Raw genomic sequence first — 27,492 nt, forward strand, 5'->3', positions numbered from 1 at the left:
CCAATCAGAGTAGTTTGTGAACGAAGCGCTTCTCGAAATTCCGCACGGACATTTTTAAGTCTAAGAAAGAGGACATGTCCGGGTAAAAGAGGACGTCTGGTCACACTGCTTTATTATTTTTGCTTAGGGCCAAATGTTGAATGGAAAGGAATCTGTCTAAAAAGGCAATTGTTTTTTTTTTTCTTGTTAACAAGTATCTGTTTTCTGTTCAAACCAAACTTGAAACTGAAATTCTGTGTTAAAGCGACTTCTTTACACCAAAAAACTCATGATCATAGCAGAAAATGACGATTTTAACTTTTAACTGTGTTTTTTTTTAAACGTTACTAAAAGCAAGCGCCACATTTTACCAAATAGAAATAATCTAGACTTCATCAATGATCAGAGCATCGCTAGGATCCAGACATTTATGTAAAAATACTTTTAAAATATGGAATAGCTGATAAGTGCTGTAGGATCTCTATAATTCAGTCTTTAATGAGCTGGCCTATTTTCTTCTAAAGTTAATGTTAAACAGAAGAACTGCGCAGATGTAACTTGATTAACTCGTCAAAGTCTGTGTATTTGTGTCGTTATCTGTAACCCGTATCCAGTTCAGGGTCGCGGTGGGTCCAGAGCCTCCCTGGAATCATTGGGCGCAAGGTGGGAATACACCCTGGAGGGGGCGCCAGTCCTTCACAGGGCAACACACACTCACACCTACGGACACTTTTGAGTTACCAATCAACCTACCAGTCCGGTTTCCTCCCACAGTCCAAAAACAAATCTCTGTAACCTACAGGGCACATCTGAAAAAGAGCTGACAAAGTCAAGGGAGATGATGTTTCAAAGGTTCACGCACTCACAAAAGAGCTGTATTCATTTCTTAAATTATTAGTTATTTTCCTGGACAAATTTACACTGTAAAACACAAAATTGTCTATAGGTGTGTGTGTGTGTAGCCCTGTGAAGGACTGGCGCACCCTCCTGAGTGTATTCCTGCCTTGCGCCCAATGATTCCAGGTAGGCTCTGGACCCACCGCGACCCTTATTTTATTTTGTCCAGTCACTCATCGAAGCGGAGACCTGAAACCCATTTTGAAGCATTGTGTATTGAAAATCCCAACAAGTGCCACTGATGCCTCAGACAACAGCACCCCCTTGTGGAGCAGCCCCTGAAGGTAAGAAAGTACAGTGCTCCTTCTGCTGTTAATCCTTACCATTGGTGAATTAATGTGTGAGAGTTTTAAACCGGTTCCACAAAAATTTTCACGTCTTAAAATCTAAACAACGACATGTCTCATTTCTCTCTCTCTCTCTCTCTCTTCACCTTTGTTAAACTACAAAGTTTGTGAGTGTGTGAGAGAATGTAGGAGATAGGATCTGTACTCAGGATTTCATGATGATAGTTTTACATAGCATTACTCTGATGCTGTAGCTCTAGTCTAAACTAAATATTTCCGGACGTGACTCCTCTATGGAGTTTATGAATGAAAGATGGAAACAGTTGGAAAAGCTACAGAAACAGAGAGAAACAGAAACGGAGGAGGAGACTATAGGTGTGTAAGATCAGACAGAAAAGAAAGAGCTGTGAAACACTAGGACACTGTTCACGTTGTTTGTTTGGTGCTGGTTTGAGGCTAGGGACCTGGATTGTTGCTGTGGTGGAAAATAATCTACAAAACGGTGTTACACCGTGCATTAAATCTATTAATTTCTCATACGATGGAGAGAAATGGAAAGAGCAAAGCCAGGAGAGAGAGAGTAACGTAGGACAGGGGAGGGCAAAGTAAAGACGGGACTCCAGTTAACATTCCGCTCTTCTCTTTATTTTTAAATGTATTCGAGGTATTTACAGAATTATAGTTTTACAAATAAAGACGGTGTAGTGCAGTTAGGAGCAGAATATCGGAGCAGAGGTGTGTTTAGTGCGCAGGGTTTAGGCGGAGGTGTCAAACAGCTTCTCGATCATGTCCTCCACCTGCTCAGGAGAGTATTTGTGGTACTTCTCTGGGTTTTTTGTGAATGCAATGTTTGCACACCTGTGAACGAAAACACACACAAGGCTCTGATGTGTACTGTTTTCTCCGGTATGGGGCTTTCATCTTACAGGCTGAAGTAGCATTCAACAAAAATCAAATGGAAAAATGAAATAAAAACAGAATCTTAAAAAAAAAAAAAAAAGAATTTAAAAAAATATAACAACATACAAAACTTGTGTTGTGAATGAGAGAGAGAGTCAGAGAGAAAGACAGACAGTGAGAGAGAGACAAAGTGAGAGAGACACAGACACAGAGAGAGAAAGAAAGAGGGAGAGAGACAGAGATCTGACCTTTGAAGAAAAGCTCTGTATTGCTCTGACACCAGCCGTTTTTGAGCCTGTCTGATGGCATCCCTCTGTTCTTTATCAGGAATCGCCCAAACCTTTTGGATCTTACACAGCTCCTCCAGCCCATCATTAAAACCCTGCACAACACACACAAATATAATATAAAACAGAATACACTCAACCCCACGTGCTATTCTCAGAATTACTTTTAATACATTTTTATTAACTAGTTTTTATACTGTTTTTACCTTAAATTTGTCTTTAATCACCTGTCGCTCTTTGTCCTTCAGCTGGAAACACAATGAAAATCTCTGTAGTTAGCTGAGAAAGTGCGTATTTACCCACAACATATATGTGAATTGTATTCAAATGGTGCAGTGTGTGATGAGGCTGGTTTGTGTGTGTGTGTGTCTCACCTTAGCTCCAGGCTGAAATGCCGGCATGTTTCGATCAGTGAGATGGTCTGTCACCTTCACCCAGCTGTAAATAAATTAATTGAAAAATATTCAGAGGATGTTTATTCACCCTTTGCTAGCTAAGTCTGTAAAAGACTCTGTCAGGTACGCTGTCGACATGAGGATATTCCTGATCCATAGGTGGGCAATGTTGACTTCTTTTAGCTGTCTTTGTTTACCTACATTGGAACTGACTCCAAATTTGAGTGTACGCAAACTGCATGAGAGTAAACGCAGACTGAAAGTGCTACAAAACTAAACACGAGTTACAAATGGACTTTCTGTGGTAATTCAAACAGTGAATAAAAACTTAGACAAGTTATAATTAAGCCACAAACAGTTGTTTCTCAAATGTATCATTCCATTTAATTTAAAAGACGCCGAGCTTCTGAACTCAAACAAACCTCAGAAAACAGCACTTCCCCAGAATTGTCGACACTGCCTTTAAAGTGTATTTATTTTTAGAAATTTGAGAAGCACGTGACGAACTGCAGTTTGCAACAAAGCTGCAGAAATAGATATGATTTAAAACAGGAATGCAGAGCTGTGTGTGTGTGTGTTACCTGCGCTGATATATCAGTATCTGCTGCTCAATAAGTTCTCTGTAGGAGCTCTCAGCCTTCTTTTGCGTGACGGCCACCAGCTGGATCAGCTCTGACCTGACAATCACAACACACACTGAAAACACTTCTTCCACACACACCTGCGTGTACCCAGCCCAGAGTTGCTTTAACATTCATTCCTTCTAAACATTATTTATTCTGCCTCTAATGAGTCGCGTAGTAAATAAATGAACCTTTTATTTACATCTTACAAATTTTACTTTCTTAAAATCCTAGTCCCTTTACCAAGGTTTCTGCTCGTTTTCCCCACGTCTGCTCTGTTCTGGTCACAGAGGATTTTATATTAACATTTATTTCAGTAAAACAGTCTTTTGTTCGTTTATAACTGGGGCGCCGGGCGATAGCTCAGTTTTAATGCATTCAATTAGTAGCTCACTTTTCCAGAGATTTGAGAATGTAGTTGTAGTTGTTGTGGAGGAAGATGGCGCTCAGTGCCTGGTCCTCATACACTTTGGATTTACTCAGCAGATTCAGCTGCAGATTTCCCAGCACTTTGCCTTGAAAACAACACGCAATTACATCAGAGATGACGTAGAACTCTGGGAAAATTCGGTATAATTATAAAAAGGTTTCTGCATATTTCTTTCATTTCTTAACCTCTACAACAAAACAGACGAGCATGATTTTGTGTGTTATTTGTCAGAGAGGCTGTGTGTGTGTGTATCTTACAGATATAAGTGCTGAGGAGTCTGCGGCTGAACTCCGAGCTGTAGCTGCTGGCTGACGAGCTGGTCTCTGAAAAGAGGAAGAACAGTTTGTACAAATCAAATACCACTGGTGATAAAAACATACGCTCCAAGGTTCTGACATGCTGCACACTTTTACTTCAGGCTTTAACTAAAGTGGCTTGGGCCTTGTTGGGTACCGTTGATATTTTAGACAGAATTTAAGAGTTCAGACACTACACAGATAGAAAGTGAGCATTTGATAAACATGCAGATCTTGAGACTACTAACATACACCCAGCCATAAGTCAAAACACTCAAAGACACAGAACCCAGTTTAAAGAGAAAGGAGAGGGGGCGGTACACTCCCCTGCTGAAGCCCTGATTGTGTGCTTACCTCGGGGGTCTAAAGGAATATTGTAAGTGTCCCCGAGTACTACAGAGCAGAGGCAAAGCAGAAAAGAGTAAGGAAGAGAAAGAGAGAAAGAAGCAAAAGTGCAAGAGGTTAGAAACGTCTTGTTAGTGCAGAGTAAGCATTACCAGTCACAGCCAGGCAGCATGAGTGAGGGATGAAAAGGCGAATAGGTGGGTGGGGGTGTGTGCAGCAGTGGCGGAACTACTCTCCTGCTCTAACAGAGTCATAATAGTCTCTCCAGGATCTTTGAGTCAGAATTAAAGTGTTTTCTTGAATACAAGCTAATCCAGTGGGGAACTTGTGTAGCTTTTTGAAAGGCCGCTGTCGAATTAAGGAATGTCCAAATACTTTTCTCAGGCTCATGGATGTTTACACAGTGTTCATGGACACCCCGAATGTGGGGCAGAAACTAATAAATAAATAAGACCATGTTTTAAGGGAATGCCAACAATTCTGACACCTTTTTTTTGTTTAAAAATCAATGAGGGTTACGTTATCACTTCATTAACTTCAGATGGCTCTGGCTTATTTATATTAAATATAGATGTTTTATACGGCATCTAGTTCATCATGCGGTGTTTAAAAGGCTGATGTTTTCACATTCTACCAACGATGAACCTCACTACCACCAGATGATCAAGGATCAAGATGGCGCCGGTGTGTGTGGCTGGCCGTCTGCTGCTCTCACTTTGCCTTGTGTTGTTAGTGTTGCTAAGCTTTGGCACTTCACATGTGAAGTCTCTACTGGTGTATGATCGCCAGTTTCTCCTGGATCTTAGATATAATACCTGTGATGTAGGTGTTTTTAATCATAGTGGACAGAATCCTCTGCCCCCGCACCTATCGGGTATTCCGAATCACCTGCGCCGGGCCTCGGCCCAAACAATTCAGCGAAAGCGTCGCCGCCGCCGCGGTAAACGTGGCGGTCGGCTAGTGAAACTAAAGGTCTACCTCTCACAATCGTCATCCAGTTCCCGGCCACGACGTGGATTATCCCCCCAATTCGTGGTGTCCTGGCGTTTCCTGGAGCCCATCAGCATCTCCCTGGTACCTGTCATCGGCCTGGATGAGGGATCCCGTCCCCGCCGCCCCTGCTTTTCCCGGCTCCGCGAGCGTGGGGTGAATCCCCGCAACCTGAGGACGCCGCTTCGTGCTCCTAATCTGTCTAAAGCACAGGCCTCAGCTCCTGCCAGGATCGGCCTTGTGAACGCCAGATCACTGGCAAATAAAACTTTTATCCTGAGGGACTTCTTCTCTTCTCAAAGCCTGGATTTTCTTTTTGTGACAGAGACTTGGATTGGTGCTGGTGAGTACAGTGCTCTCGTTGAACTTCTGCCGGCTGGCTGTGGTTATTTCAATACCCCGCGGACGTCAGGCCGGGGAGGAGGAACGGCGACTGTTTTTAAAAATAATTTTAAATGTAAACAGCGCACTGTATCACCCTCATTTTCCAGTTTTGAAGTCACTTTATTTGAGGTGGGCCGCTCTGACCCGGTGCTGTGTGCTGTCATCTATCGACCCCCTAAATACAATAAGGATTTCATAAATGATTTTTCTGATTTTTTGGCGGGACATATGCCGAAATATGATCGCATCCTTATCGTCGGGGACTTTAACATTCACGTGTGCTGTCCAGATAAACCGCTGGTGAAGGACTTTGTTAACATCATTGACTCTTTTAATTTAGTGCAGTATGTGTCCGGGCCCACACATGAACATGGACACACCTTAGACCTTGTTCTGTCTTATGGGCTGTCTGTGTTAAATTTAGAGATCCATGATGGTGGGTTTTCTGATCACATGCCTGTTTTATTTGATGTTGTTTTCTCCTGTGCTGCTTTTAAACCTTGCGCTCCTGCTCGGCTTGGTCGGAGTTTTAACTCTTTCACTGCCGGACAGTTCACCTGCGCTTTCGACCAGCTTTGTCCTCCTCCTGACTCAGCCTCTGTTAATACGGAGGAGCTCAGCTCCTGGTTTCACTCCTCCTGCCGAACCATACTGGACTCAGTGGCTCCATTAAGAACTAAACAGCCCAAAGTTAAACCTGAGCCCTGGTTCAATGACCAAGCGCGTGCAGCAAAGCAGAAGTGTCGCAGAGCTGAACGCCGATGGAAAAAGGATAAGCTGCAGGTTTCATTTCAAATGTTAAAAGACTGCTGGTTCTTACCAGAGCACCATCAAAGAGGCTAAGAGAGAACACTTGTCAAATATTATTATGGCAAATTGTCATAAGCCACGTGTGTTATTTAAAACCATTGACTCTGTTCTTAAGGCCCCTCAGCCTGTCTGTTTGGAAGCATCTCCTGACATGTGTAATGACTTTCTGCACTTTTTTATTGATAAGATTGTTACTGCAAGAGCTCTTATCACAGCTCCTGCTGTTGACCCCTCTGACTCTGCCCCTTGCTTGGCTGTGTTTGATAGGTTTGAGCCGGTGACTCTGTCGCACTTGGAGGATGTGGTGGGCCATTTAAAGCCCTCAGGTTCTCCTTGTGATGTTTTGCCTCCTCACTTTCTTAAAGAGATTTTTCATACTCTAGGGCAGCAGGTTCTGGCCATTATTAACAGCAGCCTGTCTTCTGGTGTTGTTCCTGTGAGTTTTAAACATGCTGTAGTACAACCCCTGCTCAAGAAACCTAGCCTCGACCATACAGTATTGGCTAATTATAGGCCTATTTCCAAGCTGCCTTTTATTTCAAAGATCTTGGAGAAAGTTGTTTATGCTCAACTGAAATTATTTTTGGATGAGCATAATATTCTGGAGGTTTTTCAGTCTGGTTTTAAAACCTTGCATAGTACAGAGTCAGCGTTGCTCAGGGTTTTTAATGACATTCTCCTGGCCAATGATTCTGGGGACCATGCAATTCTTGTCCTGCTGGATCTAACTGCTGCTTTTGACACAGTGGATCACAACATTTTAGTTTCCCGCTTGCAGCATCTAGTCGGCATTTGTGGTAGTGCTTTGGACTGGTTTAGGTCCTATCTGACGGACAGAACTTTGTGTGTGAGTTTTGCTGGCTCAGAATCCTCCTCAGCTCCCCTATCATATGGAGTTCCACAGGGCTCAATCTTAGGACCCCTCCTTTTCTCACTTTATCTGCTCCCATTGGGCTCTATCTTGAGAAAACATGGCATTGCATTTCACTGTTACGCTGACGACAGCCAGATATATGTCCCTTTAAAGAAGAAAGATGCTTTCTCAATTAAACCACTGTTGTTATGTCTCAATGACATTAAAGACTGGATGGCTTTAAATTTTTTACATTTTAACGAAAACAAAACAGAAGTGATGGTGTTTGGTCCCAGTGGTCCCTGTGAAGCCCCTCCAGTTGATTTGGGCCCCTTGACTTTGTATGTGAAGCCAACTATCTTAAATTTGGGTTTTAAGATGGACAGTGATTTTAAATTGGACCGCCAAATAGGCACAGTAGTTAGGTCCAGCTTTTTCCACCTGAGGCAGCTGGCAAAGGTGAAGCCAATTCTCTCTTACGAGCACTTTCAAACAGTAATCCATGCCTTCATCACATCCCGATTGGATTACTGCAATGCACTGTATTTTGGAGTCAGCCAGTCCTCCCTCAGACGTCTCCAATTGGTGCAAAATGCTGCTGCCTGACTCTTAACGGGATCACGTAAGAGGGAACATATCACTCCCATTCTGGCCTCTCTCCACTGGTTGCCTGTGCATTTTAGAGTACATTTTAAGATTCTTTTATTTGTTTTCAAATCTTTAAATGGACTCGCCCCACCTTACCTCACTGAGCTGCTACACCCCCACGTCTCTGCTCGGTGCCTCAGGTCAGCTGATCAGCTGCTCCTGGAGGTGCCGAGGTCAAAACGTAAGCTCAGAGGAGATAGAGCTTTTTCAATTGCTGCGCCGAAACTGTGGAATAGCCTACCATTACAGATTAGGCAGGCTTCTTCACTTTCGGTTTTTAAAACTTATCTTAAAACCCATTTTTATTCCTTGGCTTTCAACTCAGCATGAGACGTTTGTTTTCTTTTATTAATTTTATTAGTGTTGTTTTTATTTAAGTTATTTATTTTTCATTATTGGTTATTTTATTTTGTTTTAGTTTGTTTTATAAACATCTTTTGTACAGCACTTTGTTTTAACTGTTGGTGTTTTTTAAAGTGCTCTATAAATAAAGTTGAGTTGAGTTAAGTTGAGATGAACAAAGGCACTTCATGGGAACAATATAATGGTTTTGCATTGCATTAAAGTCTGTGTTCAACTGGTGAGCTGTTTTAAATAAAGGATAATGCTAAACTCTAAAGTGCTGTGGCCTTCAATACTGGAGCCTCAGAGACATGAGAGATGGAAGGTATGAATACTGAAAAAGATCTGGTAGAAATGGCCAGAATGCTGTATTTGCATATTCAGAAACAAACCTTACATTAACCAATCAGTAAAGTCCTTTCCGAGGCTAATACTTGTACCTCAGAACATGGTTTGTTTTAAAAACTCATGCTTTCAAGTGATAACTTTGGAACCCTTGCTACTGAACATTAGCTCAAAGAGCAGTGAAGCCCAGGTGATAGCAAACTGCCACTGATGTGAGGTTCATGGAAAACAATTGGGCAACCCAAGCTAATAGGTTCTCTCTGGATAGATACTCCAATAAAACACTGTCAAACACAGTATATATGTAAAGATGTATATAGAGACCCTTATATCACACAGTGGTTTGATATTCTACAGGAAACTTTACATTTTAAGACTGATATAAAAGCCAAAAGCCAAAGGCACGAAGACAGTCCTAAGTCTTGAGGATGAAGTCGCTGCACTGACTGATTTTTGTGCTCCATGGGTGAAGCAGAAAAGCAGGAGATTCCAGGAAAAAGGAACACAGTAAATTAACGAGTGAAAGCTGGGACAAAGCTGTCTAAAAGATAAACCAAAAAGATGTGGGAATGAAGGACTGCCTTCACAAACCAAAAATGGGATTGCTCACTCAGTCAGTCCAAGCATTAGTGACTCAATCAATTATCATCAATACCTGCATTTTAGAATCCTCCACTGTAATTTCACACTTGCACTGGGGGGGCTTCACACTAGATGACCGATGTGAGGACGTGTGACCGATGTGAGGACGTGTGACCGATGTGATCATAAACGCTACTCATCTCATCCCTGTTGATTTAGATGGCGCTCTATCGATCCGGAGCGCACAACTGCACCGCTCCACAACCCCGGGGCTGGGGGGCTTTACACCCATCCAGTCAAAATGCTCACATCTGGCAGCTGCTACAGTGTGTCATACCTTTGATCAATGCTTTTCTATGGGGATTATATTAGCTGATATTGTGTTTGATTGAAAGCCTGTCAATGAGTGTATCTTGAGCTAGTCACAAACTGTATACATACATTTGTACACATTGTGTATGGGGTGTAACATCAGCTAATGCACTGAATCTCTTCATGTGATCATTATCTGTACTGCTGCAGAACTCGGGCCTAAACACAGGCTTCATGTGTAGATATCAGACCCATTACAGCTCCATGTACGGGACTGGAACTTTGATATACCCAACGACACAAGGGCGCTCTCTCTTCATCTGAGAGTTCAGATGCACTATGGAAGGGGGATCATGGAAATGACTTTGGTTTAAACCATGACGCTGCATTGTAATACCCAGTCTAACATTTTCAGACGGTTTGACAGCCATTCACCGAATGTCTGACCATTATCTCTGTGGAAACAGTGGTGGGTAAGAAGTGATATTTACCCTGAGAGGCCAGCATCGCTCCCGCTGTCTCCTGGAAATCCAACAACTGCTGCAGGAACAGGATTGCCTGGGGGTGGGATGAAATAAGAAGGAAGATAAAACAGAGAGAAAAGAATAATTTAAGGAAAAGATATGAAAAAAGGAAGAGAACAAAACATTGATGAAGGAAAAAGAAAAACAAACACAGAATAAAAGACAGAAGGAAAAAATAAAGGAAGAAAAGGTGATGCCCACAATAGGAAACAATATAAAATACCTCAGAATTAGAAAAAAAGAAAGAAAAGACAGAGGGAAGAATACAGAGGAAAACTGAATTAATGAGTAAATGAAATCGTTAAAAAAGATTTGAAATAAGAACAAACGTGCACTAAAACAGGTATAAAACAATGACCGAGGAGGACTTACGTTGCTGGTGAGCTCGTGGACTGTTCCATCTTTGGGCATGTTGTATTCCTTATCCGGATCATTCTGAGGAAGAGGGGGATTTATTTTTATTGTTTTTTTTTTTAACTGTACATGTGTGTGTGTGTGGGCTTGTTGTTCTTTGGCTGTGAGAGTGTGAGCTGACCTTGATGCTATCTGCAAATTCCTCGAGTGCTTTGGCTCCTGTCGTTTCCATGGATGTGATCAGAGTCGGCAGCTTGTTCTTGGTGCTGGCCGCCGTTCCCTGTAAAAAATAAAAAATAATAATAAATAAATAAATAGACATCGCTATATCATTAAAACAAAACCACCACCCCCCCCCACACACACACACCCATTAACCAAAACATAACTGAGCAGTCAAATTCATGGGATTTGGCTTATTAAAGATAAACAATCCCCAATAGACTTGTTGGACACAGTGTAGCATGAGTTTATTGCTGTAGAAATTAATAATTAACAGGTTTGGCAGATCTTTAGGAAGACTACATGAAACCTACAGTATATAATTACTGTAAAATTACATTTCAGATACTGTTTAAACTTTAAATCCTGTTAACATTTCAGTTCCAGTCAGTCGTTCTGAAAACATTTAAATCAAATTCATCATTTAAAGGCTAAGCACCACTTAATGGCCCTCCATGAATATTCCACATTATTGTAGTTACTGACAGATATAAGTATGAATTAAAATGAAAATAGCAGCTTAATTTGCTTTAAAACTGACAATTTTATTAAACTGACGGAAAAACCCGAGCTCTCTACGGAAATTCTCGAACGCGACCGTGACGTCACTGGTGGAAAACAGCTGAACAACGCCGCGGTAAAACACCGTTATGACCGACTGTTATGACAGTATCTAGCTAAATAACCAACATTATTCATGACAATAGCCTAGCAATAAGCTAAACTCAAATGTAGAGGTACCGTTATTCTTGTAAATGTGATCGAAGTCGAACTCGAATTCATCCGACACTATAAACCTCCGTAATGCAGCTACGTAGCCGAGTATAATCTGAGCCACCGAGTTTAGCGAGTCAAGCTAACGTTAACTAACACCAACTAAAACAGGCGAAGTGAGTGTCCTTACCCTGTTTACCTCCATGTTACAGAGGCTCTTGAACACCTTTCGTTGGTGTCCTTACATGCCCATATTGTTGGAAAAGCGCCAGTGAAATGAGCTACAGATAACGGAGTGAGCGGATGGTCCTTTCCAAAGTGCCCGTTTAAAGTGGACAAATTTAGTCCATTTTCTGGATATTTTGGGATCTTTGGGCCATTTGTTCACAGATGTCCCACTGTACATTGAATGATTGCAGCCAAAAACAACACACCTTTTCCTCATTTTGCATTAAATTAAGTGCAGCTTCTAGAGTTGTTGTCCACCATCTACGTCACAGACAAGACGCCTATTAGAGTTTCCCAACACCGCTGGGAACAAGTTAGGAACTCAAATTCCACTGTATTTATTTGTTTGACACTTTCACAGAGCTGCTGCTTAGCCTTTAAACAATAATATCAAGGTCATGTCGGGAACTTCCCTCAGTTGCATGTTATTGTTGTTAAAGTTAAACACGCTCTCTCACCTGCAGCGTAGTATCAAAGTCAGGTTTGGTCTGTTTAAGGTGGCGGAGGATCGGAAAGATGGTGAGCACTGCTGAGTAATCGTGTCTCATGATGGCTCTGCGAGCGGCTGTTACAATAGTGTCCCCATCCAGCATCAGGTTATCCAAGGCCTCCTGCGCAGAGAACACACACCACACAGCCTTTAAAAAAGTCACCGCACTCAACAAGACATGACTAGGCTTCTCTGCTTATTGTTTTAAATGGTTGAATTTTTTCGTTCTGTAAATTTTGAACATACTTAGTAGATGCTCACCTTTTCACCTTTGTTCACACACACACACACACACACACACACAACAACCAGAGGTGTGTGCCACTGACCTGTATGAGTGAGTCAAAGGTTTTTTTCTGATGGTGTTCTGGAATGATCTCCGTCAGTAAAGCGTACTCGCTCTGAGCCAACTTCACAAACGCGCTGATACAGTGGATATACGAATCAATCTCAACATCCAGGACATCATCCTTCCCTGGCGCACACACACACACACACACACACACACATCAGACGAGTGACTCTGTCACACACAGAAGTACCACGAGAAGAGACTGAATGCTGCTAATCTTCATTAACTGTTAAAATGAGTTATTGCCAAAAGTATGGTTTACTCTACACATTTTTAACTGGTATCTTTGTGGAAATGTAGATTCCGAAAGTTAATTAACGAAACATTTTTGTTCATAAGTGAAAGCAGAGTCATTTAAGTTGGATGGTCTGATGGTTTGAACAGTCAGCAGAGGAAAAATAAATGTTGTGCTTTTTGTCCTTGACGTGACATCAGAAGAATCTCTCTTCAATTTAAACTGAAAGTATATTCAAATTAAAATTACACACATTAGAGTATGATCTCACACTTAACACTGAGTCATGGACATCCTGATTGTTCTGCATTCATAAAACATTTGGACAAAATAAAATCAGAGAGAGCGAGAGAAAAAGAGAAAGAAAAAGAAAGAGCGAGAGAAAGACCGAGAGAGAAAGAGAAAGAAAAAGAGATAGAGAGAGAGAAAGAGAGCGAGAGAAAAAGAAAGAGAAAGAAAGAAAGAGCAAGAGAAAGAAAGAGAGTGAGAGAAAGAAAAAGAGAGACAGAGCGAAAAAGAGAGAAAGAAAGAAAGAGACAGCGAGAGAGAAAAAGAAAGAGAAAGAAAGAGCATGAGAGAGAAAGAAAGAGAAAGATTGAAAGGATACAGAAAGAGAAATGACAGCATGTAAAAAAAAGAAAAATAAGAAACAGGGAGGGAGAGATGAAGAAGATGACGTCTTCAAAAGACAGAAATAAGAGAACAGCTGATACCCCTTAAAGAGAAAGTAAGCTGAAGTAAAGACCGTGAGAAGTAGATTGTCATGGTTTTCATAAACAAGAGAAACAGTATCTTAAGACGGCTGTGACCTGTGGAGGCGGAGCCTGGTGGGTTTGGGCCGAGGCTGTAGAGACTCACCTGTTGACGCCCCGTGTTTGTCACTCAGCGCTTCCGTCAGGTGCTTAACGCCACGCGGCTCGAGATCAAAACCTGATTGTTTAGGGGGTAAAGTCACATGACCCGAGTCACCACCTACCATCACCATGGCAGCGGTGAAGAAGCCCCCCACCAAGCCATCCACCAGGGAAGCGTACATATCCACCGAACCCACGGAGAGTGGGCGTGTGTGTGTGCTGAGGTCCTAGGTGCTGGAGGTTAGTTAGTGCTGCTGCGTGTTAGAGGGTCCAGCACGAACAGACACCAGAGAGAAACATCACAACAGCTTTACTGAGGCTACACATCAGGACTGTGTTTGAAGCCAACGATACAGCATTTTTAAATGTGATTTTCCATTGAAAGGCAAATACGGTCCAGGAAGAAGCTTCTGGAAAACCAGCCTTTGGCTCAACATTAAAGGAACGCTAGGTAATATTTGCCATTTTCTGCTCCATGGCTCCCCCTACAGCTGTAGAGTGTAATGCACTGTTACAGCACTGTCTGAAATATTATGTTGTTGTCAGTTCTCTTTGTAAAGCTGTTGTGCGTCTAAGTCTCTGCATCTTGAGGCTGTTTTTTTACCCAAAACTAATAAAACCACAGCCTCCAAAAAAACACAGGAAGATAAAGAAGGATAGAATGAAACACCGAAAGAAATGATTACCTTCTAGAGGAGTGAGGTTAGAGGCCTTTTTCCCATCCAGGCCGTGCTGAGAGTACTGTTTCAGCAGATTCTGAGCTTTACGGATTGTCCCTGCACCCCATAGAGCAGCAGCAGGAGGAGGAAAGAGAGAGAGAAACGGGATGGGAGGAGAAAGGGAGTGAAAGACAGGTAAAGTGTAAAGTGTAGAAGCAGAGGGAAGGCTAGAGTGTGAGTTTTCCCCAAAACCAGCCAACCACCTCATTACAGAGTGAGAGAAGGTCCTCTGAAACCAAACCCTGCCACCTATCACCACGACATCACTTCCAGTTCCTCTCTCTCTCTCACACACACAGAAACACACACTCAAACACACACACACACACACATTCATGTAGGGCTGGACCAGATATCTAAAATAAGAGAGTTGTTCTACTCCAAGTGTGTTTAGCTTCAGTGATGTGGTGTTAACAGCAGTTCACAAAGATGTGTAAGAACTTCACGCCTTGGAGGAAGCACATGCTGCCTTTAACCTCTCAGCTCTGTAGAAATGTGAGATTGTGGGAGACCAACAAGTGGACAGAAGTAGACCTAACTAAAACCGAAGAAAAAAATGGTTATTAAAAATAGTAGTGTCGCAGTCACACAGCTCCAGGGGCCTGGAGGTTGTGGGTTCGATTCCCGCTCCGGCTGACTGTCTGTGAGGAGTGTGGTGTGTTCTCTCTGTGTCTGCATGGGTTTCCTCCGGGTGACTGTCTGTGAGGAGTGTGGTGTGTTCTCTCTGTGTCTGCGTGGGTTTCCTCCGGGTGCTCTGGTTTCCTCCCACAGTCCAAAAACACACGTTGGTAGGTGGATTGGCAACTCAAAAGTGTCCGTAGGTGTTAATGTGTGTGTGTCTGTGTCGCACTGTGAAGGACTGGCGCCCCCTCCAGGGTGTGTTCCCGCCTTGCTCCCAATGATTCCAGGTAGACTCTGGACCCACCGCAACCCTGAACTGGATAAGGGTTACAGATAATGAATGAATGAATGAGTTATTTATTTAGTTAAGTTATTTATTTCTCTTTATTGGTTATTTTTATAACCATCTTGGTACAGCACTTTGTTTCAGCTGTTGTTGTTTTTTAAAGTGCTCTATAAATAAAGTTAAGTTTTAAAAGATGTGTTTATACACTCGTCTATAGAATGATATTCTGGCCAGCCTTACATTCCTGTGATTGTCAGCTTAGGGTCAGTGCAGTGAATACACAGTGAGGAGAAAACACACAGGTTAATTCATCACAGCAACAAACCGTCTCATAACAAACAACATCACTTCCTGTTTCAGATTGTAGCTCATGCTAGTGCCGGTCCATTCCTTAAACTGCATCCGAAATCCCATAATTATTAAATAAATGATCAGCGTGCCTGGAACTGTACAATTCATCGTGTAGATAATCACCCAGATGATACACGGTGGAAATATTGGGTCCCATTTATCATTAACACTGTATTAATAACTGACTGAAATATTATAAACTTGACTTTACATATTCTTTAAAACGAGAGTTTTCCTGTAAAGAAATCTGCATTAAAATGTACCACTATTTGGCAAGTGGTTTTAAAATGGTGGTCAGTTTACATACATCCCTTTAATACATCACCTGTCACCAAAGAACAGGGCCTTTTATTGTGGAGTAAATTACTGCACTAAGTTAAAGAGTAAAAGAATGGTAATTAAACCCAAAAGGCCCGAGGTTGTGGAACGACTAGGTTGAGGGTGTGATGTTGAATCATTTCCAAATCCTTATTGCAGTAAACGAGGAGATCAGGATGTTGCAGTGTTGCAAATAAGCCTTTAGTGGGAAGCACTTGAGTTCGGATGCAGTTTAAATCACATTTAGCTTTGAAATATAGCAAAACATGCAGTTTGTGACAGAACAAGGCCGAGGATCGTCTAAAGCACAACGGCAGACAGCTGATAAATGTGTTAGAAAACATGAGGAGAACATGAATCCTGACCAACACTGAATCACTGAAGACTAGAGGCCTCACCCATTAACCCTTCTCACAAACACTTAGAGGAACTAGGGCTGGAATGGGGTCTTTCCCAAGGCCTTTCCACCAGAACCCCGTCAGGTTTCTTTTAAAGACTGTGTAGATGTTAACGGAAAGAACCAACATGCTCACACCTTACTGAACTTAGTAGTTCATTATCATGATCTAAATATGAATTACACACTCGCTAACACATCTGAGCAATACATCTTTTACCTGACAACTGTGAAGAATTAAAGAGAAATAAACAAATGTGCTGTACACGAATGAGACCCACTGAGACTCTGAGCCCGGGTGACTGTCTGTGAGGAGTGTGGTGTGTTCTCTCTGTGTCTGCGTGGGTTTCCTCCGGGTGACTGTCTGTGAGGAGTGTGGTGTGTTCTCTCTGTGTCTGCGTGGGTTTCCTCCGGGTGACTGTCTGTGAGGAGTGTGGTGTGTTCTCTCTGTGTCTGCGTGGGTTTCCTCCGGGTGACTGTCTGTGAGGAGTGTGGTGTGTTCTCTCTGTGTCTGCGTGGGTTTCCTCCGGGTGACTGTCTGTGAGGAGTGTGGTGTGTTCTCTATGTGTCTGCGTGGGTTTCCTCCGGGTGACTGTCTGTGAGGAGTGTGGTGTGTTCTCTCTGTGTCTGCGTGGGTTTCCTCCGGGTGACTGTCTGTGAGGAGTGTGGTGTGTTCTCTCTGTGTCTGTGTGGGTTTCCTCCGGGTGACTGTCTGTGAGGAGTGTGGTGTGTTCTCTATGTGTCTGCGTGGGTTTCCTCCGGGTGACTGTCTGTGAGGAGTGTGGTGTGTTCTCTCTGTGTCTGCGTGGGTTTCCTCCGGGTGACTGTCTGTGAGGAGTGTGGTGTGTTCTCTCTGTGTCTGCGTGGGTTTCCTCCGGGTGACTGTCTGTGAGGAGTGTGGTGTGTTCTCTATGTGTCTGCGTGGGTTTCCTCCGGGTGACTGTCTGTAAGGAGTGTGGTGTGTTCTCTCTGTGTCTGTGTGGGTTTCCTCCGGGTGACTGTCTGTGAGGAGTGTGGTGTGTTCTCTATGTGTCTGCGTGGGTTTCCTCCGGGTGACTGTCTGTGAGGAGTGTGGTGTGTTCTCCCTGTGTCTGCGTGGGTTTCCTCCGGGTGACTGTCTGTGAGGAGTGTGGTGTGTTCTCCCTGTGTCTGCGTGGGTTTCCTCCGGGTGACTGTCTGTGAGGAGTGTGGTGTGTTCTCCCTGTGTCTGCGTGGGTTTCCTCCGGGTGACTGTCTGTGAGGAGTGTGGTGTGTTCTCCCTGTGTCTGCGTGGGTTTCCTCCGGGTGACTGTCTGTGAGGAGTGTGGTGTGTTCTCCCTGTGTCTGCGTGGGTTTCCTCCGGGTGACTGTCTGTGAGGAGTGTGGTGTGTTCTCCCTGTGTCTGCGTGGGTTTCCTCCGGGTGACTGTCTGTGAGGAGTGTGGTGTGTTCTCCCTGTGTCTGCGTGGGTTTCCTCCGGGTGACTGTCTGTGAGGAGTGTGGTGTGTTCTCCCTGTGTCTGCGTGGGTTTACTCCGGGTGACTGTCTGTGAGGAGTGTGGTGTGTTCTCCCTGTGTCTGCGTGGGTTTCCTCCGGGTGACTGTCTGTGAGGAGTGTGGTGTGTTCTCCCTGTATCAGTGTGGGTTTCCTCCGGGTGACTGTCTGTGAGGAGTGTGGTGTGTTCTCTCTGTGTCTGTGTGGGTTTCCTCCGGGTCACTGTCTGTGAGGAGTGTGGTGTGTTCTCTCTGTGTCTGCGTGGGTTTCCTCTGGGTGACTGTCGGTGAGGAGTGTGGTGTGTTCTCTCTGTGTCTGTGTGGGTTTCCTCCGGGTGACTGTCTGTGAGGAGTGTGGTGTGTTCTCCTTGTGTCTGTGTGGGTTTCCTCCGGGTGACTGTCTGTGAGGAGTGTGGTGTGTTCTCTCTGTGTCTGCGTGGGTTTCCTCCGGGTGACTGTCTGTGAGGAGTGTGGTGTGTTCTCTCTGTGTCTGTGTGGGTTTCCTCCGGGTGACTATCTGTGAGGAGTGTGGTGTGTTCTCTCTGTGTCTGTGTGGGTTTCCTCTGGGTGACTGTCGGTGAGGAGTGTGGTGTGTTCTCTCTGTGTCTGTGTGGGTTTCCTCCGGGTGACTGTCTGTGAGGAGTGTGGTGTGTTCTCCTTGTGTCTGTGTGGGTTTCCTCCGGGTGACTGTCTGTGAGGAGTGTGGTGTGTTCTCTCTGTGTCTGCGTGGGTTTCCTCCGGGTGACTGTCTGTGAGGAGTGTGGTGTGTTCTCTCTGTGTCTGTGTGGGTTTCCTCCGGGTGACTATCTGTGAGGAGTGTGGTGTGTTCTCTCTGTGTCTGTGTGGGTTTCCTCCGGGTGACTGTCTGTGAGGAGTGTGGTGTGTTCTCTCTGTGTCTGTGTGGGTTTCCTCCGGGTGACTGTCTGTGAGGAGTGTGGTGTGTTCTCCCTGTGTCTGCGTGGGTTTCCTCCGGGTGACTGTCTGTGAGGAGTGTGGTGTGTTCTCCCTGTGTCTGCGTGGGTTTACTCCGGGTGACTGTCTGTGAGGAGTGTGGTGTGTTCTCCCTGTGTCTGCGTGGGTTTACTCCGGGTGACTGTCTGTGAGGAGTGTGGTGTGTTCTCCCTGTGTCTGCGTGGGTTTACTCCGGGTGACTGTCTGTGAGGAGTGTGGTGTGTTCTCCCTGTATCAGTGTGGGTTTCCTCCGGGTGACTGTCTGTGAGGAGTGTGGTGTGTTCACTCTGTGTCTGCGTGGGTTTCCTCCGGGTCACTGTCTGTGAGGAGTGTGGTGTGTTCTCTCTGTGTCTGCGTGGGTTTCCTCTGGGTGACTGTCTGTGAGGAGTGTGGTGTGTTCTCTCTGTGTCTGTGTGGGTTTCCTCCGGGTGACTGTCTGTGAGGAGTGTGGTGTGTTCTCCTTGTGTCTGTGTGGGTTTCCTCCGGGTGACTGTCTGTGAGGAGTGTGGTGTGTTCTCTCTGTGTCTGCGTGGGTTTCCTCCGGGTGACTGTCTGTGAGGAGTGTAGTGTGTTCTCTCTGTGTCTGTGTGGGTTTCCTCCGGGTGACTGTCTGTGAGGAGTGTGGTGTGTTCTCTCTGTGTCTGTGTGGGTTTCCTCCGGGTGACTGTCTGTGAGGAGTGTAGTGTGTTCTCTCTGTGTCTGCGTGGGTTTCCTCCGGGTGACTGTCTGTGAGGAGTGTGGTGTGTTCTCTCTGTGTCTGCGTGGGTTTCCTCCGGGTGACTGTCTGTGAGGAGTGTGGTGTGTTCTCCCTGTGTCTGTGTGGGTTTCCTCCGGGTGACTGTCTGTGAGGAGTGTGGTGTGTTCTCCCTGTGTCTGTGTGGGTTTCCTCTGAGCCCCTGTGTTACAGATAAAGTGGTGAGGAAACCTGGAAGATGTCAGGAGACACAGCTGTACACTTTACAGAACTTTCCATGAGGTGTGACTGTGTGCAACAGTGGCCTGTGTAGTTCATGCAATGGCCATATAAGGAAAGGAGCTCTAAGAGTCAGAATGAGATGAAGATAGTCAAGCTTTGCATCTACTACCCACTGCATTACACACACACACACACACGCACTAATCAACTCTGAAGCGGCAGCAACATCGCACAAGGAGTGAACAACACAAGCACACTGCAGTCTGAACTGAAATGCTGTTTTCTGCTGGTTCTTCGGCTGTGTGTATTTCGCTGATGCTCGGCCTGGTTCTGATGTGTTTGAGGACATTTAGACAGCGTTTCTCTCAACTCTCTCAAGTGCACTTCCTCTGATAAAGGGATCTGAGAGTGTGGACGACAGCTCATACAGAGTTAATACGTACTCTACAGAGAGTATCATAGTACACTGTTTACATTTATTTGCACACAGCAGGTTTTTATGTGTATTTCGTTATATTAAGTTCAGGAGATGAATAGTAATTTAACAAATACGTAGAAGTGTTTTCTCTGTAGACGATGTGAGTCTGTTTATGGAAAACCGGCTCCAAAGAAGATTCCTACTAAAAGAAGCTAACGTTTCGGCCTGGTTCTGCTTTGGCTTTGAGCTCTTCATGATATTAACACTGTCATGACCTCCCCTGACACCAAAGTGTTTAGCAAAAACCCTGCTCCATCTCTTGGCGAGAATGCTACAATATCTGAGCAGTTGGTGACAACACATATAAACACAGGGGTTGGACAATGACAGTGAAACACCTGGTTTTAGACCACAGTAATGTATTAGTGTGGTGTAGGGCCTCCTTTTGCGGCCGATACAGCGTCAGTTGGTCTTGGGAATGACATATACAAGTCCTGCACAGTGGTCAGAGGGGTTTGAAGCCATTCTTCTTGCAGGATAGTGGCCAGGTCTCTACGTGATGCTGGTGGAGGAAAACGTTTCCTGACTCGCTCCTCCACAACACCCCAAAGTGGCTCAATAATATTTAGATCTGGTGACTGTGCAGGCCATGGGAGATGTTCAACTTCACTTTCATGTTCATCAAACCAATCTTTCACCAGTCTCGCTGTGTGTATTGGTGCGTTGTCGTCCTGATACACGGCACCGCCTTCAGGACACAGTGTTTGAACCATTGGATGCACATGGTCTTACTGGTGCAGTGTGGAGTTAATGAAGATTGATCACCAGGCTGCTCCAATTTAGCCATGAAACCTCCCACACTACAATGACAGGTGTTTCACTTTCACTGTCCAACCCCTGTGTGTATATATATATATTTAAGTGAAGAAATTACTACTAGCAAAGTCCCACTACTATTGCTAGTCTTCCTGGGTTCCTGTGAGTGGAAGATCAAACGCAACAGTGCCCTAAGGTATGCTCACTCTGCCTATTCCTACAGTAGAGTTCATGTGTTACTAACGTTCTTCTGTTCCTTCTGGTTCTAATGTGGCTTTAACAAAGCAAGCGATGGCAGGAGCACACTAAAGCTGACACTTTACCTGGGATGTAGACTGCCGTCATTTCAACAAAATGAGTGAAAAAACAAAAGGAGGAGAGAGGGGAAGAGGATATTAATTAGAGCAACAAGACGAGAAGGCCACACTGAACAATCGAGTGGGTCTCAGAGAAGCAACAGCAGGATCAGAGAGGAGGACCTGAGTGAAACCCATGTAATGCAACACTGTTAGGGGTGTAAATCTATGAGCTCAGCAAGTTTTGTTTTAAACAATTCTACGGGAGACAATTCAACGTTGAGATCTCAAATTTCCTCCAGATTTGGTGCAATGTGTGTGATCTAGACTATTGTATTTATGACTTATTTACAACAGTAATCTACTAAGAACACCATGTTCCTGAGAACAAGCACGAACCTTTAATCAATCGATCAAGGGACGCTGAAACCATGGCTGCTGAATTGTAACCTTCAGATTGAACTGAGGCATTTTTACACCCCTAAACTCCAGCGATACCCAGCAGTGACCCAGTGAGCTCTGCTCTAACCTCAGAGTAGACCTCTCTGGACATGCCGTTTCTACAGGGGGGGGGCTGACCTGGTCTTTTGGGAGCTTTCTTGGTGGGGGTGTCCTTTCGTTTGGTCTGGACGGCGGGGGAGTAGAGCAGGGCCGAGGAGGCGCTGCTCTTACGGAAATGCTCCTTCAGATTTTTAATGGAGCGATCCAGCTGACTGGAGCGGATCTGGAAGTAGACGTTCATGAAATCTGCAGAGACACAAACACCAAACAATATCCACTGCATAAACCCTCAAACTCAAACAACCTGAAAGATTTAACAGCAGTAACATTACAAAGACATGAAATGTGAAATCCGCTCCTTTAATCCCCAGTTACTAATCCAAGAAGCTGTTTCCTTTATGGGGGGTAGGGCTGTGGCATATCGTATACTGTAACTATAAAAATCAACATCATGATATTAGTCATATTCAGACTTATTTACGTAATGACGTCATGCAGTTACCCGTAACACGGCACGCGTTCTTTACATGAGTCGTTAAGCCACAGTGAAGTACGGGGGAAAGTGGAGGAATGTGCTCCAACAGAGAGGAGTGGCTTGTGTTATAAAATATCAGATGAACCATAAACCCTGGTGTTATGAAGATAACATTTATTTTCTGTTTTTTTAAATTAATACAAGCATTTTTCAGTGTTTTATTCGTATCGCCAAAGATACCGTTTTTGCCAAAATGCCCTGAAATATCGTGATATGATTTTAGGGCCATATCGCCCACCTCTAATGGGGAACATGGTGATTTTAATTATTTTACAAGAAAAGTCTATAGCTCCGTTTCTGCTTTAAAAACCTCATATCGTAACACACACAAGCTCACATTTAATTTAATGGATGTTAACGTGTGTCCTCATACAGCGTGTGACGGATTTCTGTGTGTGTGTGTGTGTGTGTGGTGTTCGTACCCTGGTTGCGTCCATATTCCACCAGCCAGGCAGAGATACAGATGATGTCCTGTAGCACGGCTTCAGGCAGGTGCTCCAGGGTCACCTCACCCTCCAGCTCCTCGTCTCCTCCAATCGCATCCAGGATCAAGATGGCGGGCACCGGCTTACTGTAGCGGGTCAGTAGAGCGCGAAACTCTGCCTCCAGCTGCTCCTTACCTCTCTCAAAACGCACTTTCTAAAAAAAAAATAAAAAAATAAAATAACAGCCACAGAAGGAGTCTTCAGACTGATTTACACTTCGGCAGAGATCCATGTAAACGTAGTTAAATACAGAGGCAGAATAGGAATTATTGTTATTTAGTAATTTATAAGAAAGAGAGAGAGAGAGAGAGAGAGAGAGAGAGAGAGAGAATGAAAGAGAGAGACACTATACCACTGTATTGAGTTCAGGGCTGTCTGGATTGTTGTCCTGAAAATATTCCACAGCTTTCTGGATCTTTGCAATGCAGGCAAGGTACTCATCCAACCGACCGGTGGGCCTGAAACACACACACACACACACACACATACACACACACACACACACACTTATTTAACAATAAGAGGCAGTTGCAAGATGTGAAGCTTATACAAATTTAAACAGTTTTATAATCGACACACAATGTCCTGACGGCAGAAACCGTTATTTTGACCTACAGTGTGTTCTACATGGTGCAGTGGGGGACATTTAGCATTCACCCATTCTCTTTGTGCGTCAGTAAAATCTTTCACCTTCTCATTCAAGTCATGTACCTCAAACACAAGCAAAATGCGATGAAGAATCTTTGTTACAGAAGCTGACAGATACAGGCACCTTCCATTTACAAACGTGAACCGTCAATTAGCCAAATACCATCTGAGCAAAACATCTGCGCTGAGTAACGAGGCTTTAATGTGAACGCAGCCTTTACATCACACAATCAAATAAGAACAACACACATCAGAGAGACAAGATTCAGCAGAATCACACACTCACACAGCACACCATACGCCCTGTGACTTTTGTTTCCCCCTCCCCTCAGGTGAGGAGTCTGGGTGTCGTCCTCGATAGCACTCTGTCTTTCCAAACCCATATAAATAACATCACTCGCTCCGCATACTTCCATCTTCGTCACATCAACCGCCTCCTTCCCTCCCTCACTCCTGACAACACTGCCCTCCTGGTCCACTCCCTGGGCACATCCCGTCTGGACTCCTGCACTTCTCTCTTCTCTGGTCTCCCCTTCAAGTCCCTTCAGAAGTTACAACTGGTTCAGACACATCTCCCCTGTTCTTCAACAGCTCCACTGGCTCCCTGTTAAATCTACCACCTTCCCCACCATACCTCACAGCTCCTCCACATAAACAGACCCTGCCGGACTCTTAGATCCTCCTCGTCCATCAGTCTCACTGTCCCTCCGCCCGTCTGACCACCACGGGGTCTAGAGCTTTTAGCCGCACCGCCCCCCCGTCTCCGGACATCCGTAATATTGACTCCCTGGACGTTTTTAAATCACGCCTCAAGACCCCTCTGTTCAGGACGGCAGTCTTTAGCCTAGTCCTTTGATTTTATGTATCTCTTTAATTAGTTTCTACCTGTTGTCTTGCTTTGATTTTCTTATGACCTTGAGAGTCTTGAAAGGCGCCAAAAATAAAATGTATTATTATTATTATTATTCCTCCAGGCATCGTTACGGTATCATCCTCACCCCTCTTTGATGATTTTGTCCGTGTCCTTGGCGACGTGGTAGTAGCTGATGACATGGTCGAGACAGAACAGCGTTTTGTCCACGTTTTCCTGCAGGCGCTGCAGGTTCTCTGTCTGTTTGTGAACTGGAATAATGGAGTTCTCCAACGCCATCAGACGACTCTCAAACGAGGACAGGATAGACACCTTAGAGACAGGAAAATCACGATTACTTTTGAAGTCCGTTTACACATTCATACAAAAAAAGTTTATAAAAAACACCCTGACTACAGCTGTATTTGATGCACCTGGGCCATTCGCTCTGAATCACAGTTGTGACCAATTACTAACATCCCGCCTTGACCCACGGCAGGCTTTTCTGGGTCTATTCTCATCTACCATCATCTTAAATTAGTGGCCAAATGAAGAGAGAGGAAACTGATTGTGTTTAAAGGGAGTGTAATGGGTTAAAAATATATGACGCTATTGTTTTATTTTTTTATTGTCGGTGGTGCAAATATATTCCCCACACCAACGTCTTAAAATATTGCGATGTTAAGTTTCAGCTTCAAGGAACTAGAAGAACCTCCATTTATTTATTTATTTATTTATATTTAAATCCCCGCTCCAAGAGGCATGAAGAAAAATGTCTCACAGCCTGCTGTTACCATCAATGGCTTTCTTCATCAATTTTGATCAATTAATTACGCAACAAATTAGTTTCACACAGAAATGTAACAATGTGCATTTAACCAAACTTTAAATAAATAAATAAATCAGCTTTGTTCTTTTAATATTACATCATAATGAAGCCTTGAGGATACTGTTCCTTCCTCTAAATGTTCATGTTTCTCACTCAAAGCTCGTTGATTTCACAGTCTCTTACCATTCCTTTCGTGAGCTGGTCACTCTTTTCTAAATTCTCCCGAATGAAGGACAGTGTTTCTTGCTCCTGAGGATTAAAGCATTTATTTATTTTGCAGAAACAAGACATTCGATGCTTGAAGCTGTTACCAGCAAAACAACCACGTTACCATGTTATTTCTTTAAAAGGATCCATGTCCTGGTCTAAGATAAGAGCTTGATAATGAAAATAATGTGCAATCTGTCACTGTACAATTCATTCATTATCTGTAACCCTTATCCAGTTCAGGGTCGCGGTGGGTCCAGAGCCTACCTGGAATCATTGGGCGCAAGGCAGGAATACACCCTGGAGGGGGCGCCAGTCCTTCACAGGGCGACACACACACACATTCACTCACACACTCACACCTACGGACACTTTTGAGTCGCCAATCCACCTACCAACGTGTGTTTTTGGACCGTGGGAGAAAACCAGATCACCCAGAGAAAACCCACGCAGACACAAAGAGAACACACCACACTCCTCACAGACAGTCACCCAGAGGAAACCCACGCAGACACAGAGAGAACACACCACACTTCTCACAGACAGTCACCCGGAGGAAACCCACGCAGACACAGAGAGAACACACCACACTTCTCACAGACAGTCACCCGGAGGAAACCCACGCAGACACAGAGAGAACACACCACACTCCTCACAGACAGTCACCCGGAGGAAACCCACGCAGACACAGAGAGAACACACCACACTTCTCACAGACAGTCACCCGGAGCGGGAATCGAACCCACAACCTCCAGATCCCTGGAGCTGTGTGACTGCGACACCTACCTGCTGCGCCACCGTGCCGCCCCTAATTGTACAATGTACCATCTGTGGCAGTGAACACACACACACACAACACACCCAGAGTGGGGGGAACCCATGCTCAAGGGCACTTCAGCTATGGACGTTCCTGTCTGTTCCTGGGGATGGAACCGGCAACCTTCCGGTACCAAGCCTGGTCTCTAACCATTAGGCAAAGGCTGCCCCATGTAACACTGTTAAAATTTCAAAACATCCCGTTCACCATCCCAATCCATAAGTGTGGACTGAGCAGCACCAACAGTCACGGGTGTGTTACAGCAGAGGATGTCTGTGGGCACGTTTGAGGAATGGGCAAACCTCATTTTGCACTTCACAACAATTGTCATCATCTCATTTTTGTCCATATCTCTCCCCTTTCAACTCTGTACAGATCAGCACCGTGAGCCACAAGCACGGAGACTGACTCACAGAATCGACTCATCTGTGAGTCTGTGTGAGTGACAAGAACATAAACATATCTGACATGGTCCAAATAACTGTTAACTCTGACCCAACAGCTCTGAGTGATCTTTGGTTTTACAGAGCGACTCTCAGCAGCAGGAGGACACCATCTCAGCAGATACTTTCCCTCTGGACTCATTCACACTTGTTATTGGAAACATCCTGCTTTAAGACTGAGAATTTCTTATTTAAAAAATGGTTCATCTTTAACCAGAAATAATTAGAACCGTTTTTAAGCACTAATTATATCATGTAATGAACCACAGGACTGATTTTGTTTTAAATTCAAAGTCACACCGGGGTAAATATTAAAGAGCAGATAAATAAGGAACAGAGGCCATTTACTGCTGCAGAGTGAGGTGTGGCATGAAACAATAACAGCACTGTATCTTAATAAAACAGCAACGCTTCAAAGATCTTTCACAACTTGACTGCACGCCCATACACGTTTGTATTGTAAGTTGAAGAGAGATACATTTATATAGTATTTATTTCTGCTGCCCTTCCGTTTCTCCAGCTTTAATCTTAATTACAGACCTGTTTGAGCTTCTCCTCTATTTCTCTCTTTCTCGCGGACGCGTCTTCGGTCGGAATCATCTTTAAAAACCTTTACAGCTTTTACTTAAACGTAAACAATAACGAAATGCCCTCTTAACTGCGAGGTTAAACCGTAAATATATGAACAGCCATTCCGCCCTGGATATGAACACTAGGTGTAGCTCTAATATGGCAATCGAAGCAAAACATTACAAAATAAAAGTCTTTTTAATAAACTAAGCCTAAATTTTAAATTTCAATATAAATATAGACAGAAACTCCGTGGTGTGTCGTGAAGATAAAGGATTTAAACTGTACATATATGGACCATACAACCACGGGTTTAACCATTTAAGCATTCAGACAAATTTAGCATCAGCTGATAGCCAACACGAACAG

The 27,492-nt window shown here is 44.2% G+C and overlaps 1 protein-coding gene across 11 annotated transcripts; it reads right to left on the reverse strand.

Moving 5' to 3' along the window:
• Positions 1-1,799: 1,799 nt before the first annotated feature.
• Positions 1,800-27,295, reverse strand: exoc7 (exocyst complex component 7). 11 transcript variants are annotated; one of them, XM_066665405.1, is made up of 22 exons: positions 27,094-27,295; positions 25,270-25,335; positions 24,406-24,590; positions 23,112-23,217; positions 22,697-22,913; positions 21,818-21,985; positions 21,266-21,277; positions 14,365-14,454; positions 13,683-13,754; positions 12,567-12,712; positions 12,206-12,358; positions 10,765-10,863; positions 10,602-10,664; positions 10,197-10,263; positions 4,449-4,487; positions 4,056-4,121; positions 3,763-3,883; positions 3,327-3,422; positions 2,725-2,788; positions 2,557-2,598; positions 2,312-2,445; positions 1,800-2,021 (listed from the first exon to the last, which is right to left on the reverse strand). In XM_066665405.1, the coding sequence occupies exons 1-22, from the start codon at positions 27,151-27,153 to the stop codon at positions 1,919-1,921; spliced, it is 2,169 nt and encodes a 722-aa protein (XP_066521502.1). In that variant the 5' UTR covers positions 27,154-27,295; the 3' UTR covers positions 1,800-1,918. The 11 variants fall into 11 exon arrangements, with proteins under 11 accessions (XP_066521502.1, XP_066521503.1, XP_066521506.1 ...); XM_066665406.1 differs by lacking the exon at positions 21,266-21,277 and having other exon boundaries at positions 27,094-27,294; XM_066665409.1 differs by lacking the exon at positions 13,683-13,754 and having other exon boundaries at positions 27,094-27,294.
• Positions 27,296-27,492: the final 197 nt, after the last annotated feature.

Source organism: Hoplias malabaricus, chromosome 3 (assembly GCF_029633855.1).
Source record: "Hoplias malabaricus isolate fHopMal1 chromosome 3, fHopMal1.hap1, whole genome shotgun sequence".
NCBI lineage: Eukaryota > Metazoa > Chordata > Actinopteri > Characiformes > Erythrinidae > Hoplias > Hoplias malabaricus.

What these genes read in the sequence shown, in the direction of transcription:
- exoc7 (XM_066665405.1), bottom strand. Translation starts at nt 27,153, where the DNA reads ATGATTCCGACCGAAGACGCGTCCGCGAGAAAGAGAGAAATAGAGGAG. An exon ending in AGCGATGCTGGCCTCTCAGG is followed by an intron (nt 4,488 to 10,196) that starts GTAAATATCACT and finishes TCTGCTCTGTAG; the next exon opens with TACTCGGGGACACTTACAAT. An exon ending in ATACTGATATATCAGCGCAG is followed by an intron (nt 2,789 to 3,326) that starts GTAACACACACA and finishes ATTTATTTACAG; the next exon opens with CTGGGTGAAGGTGACAGACC.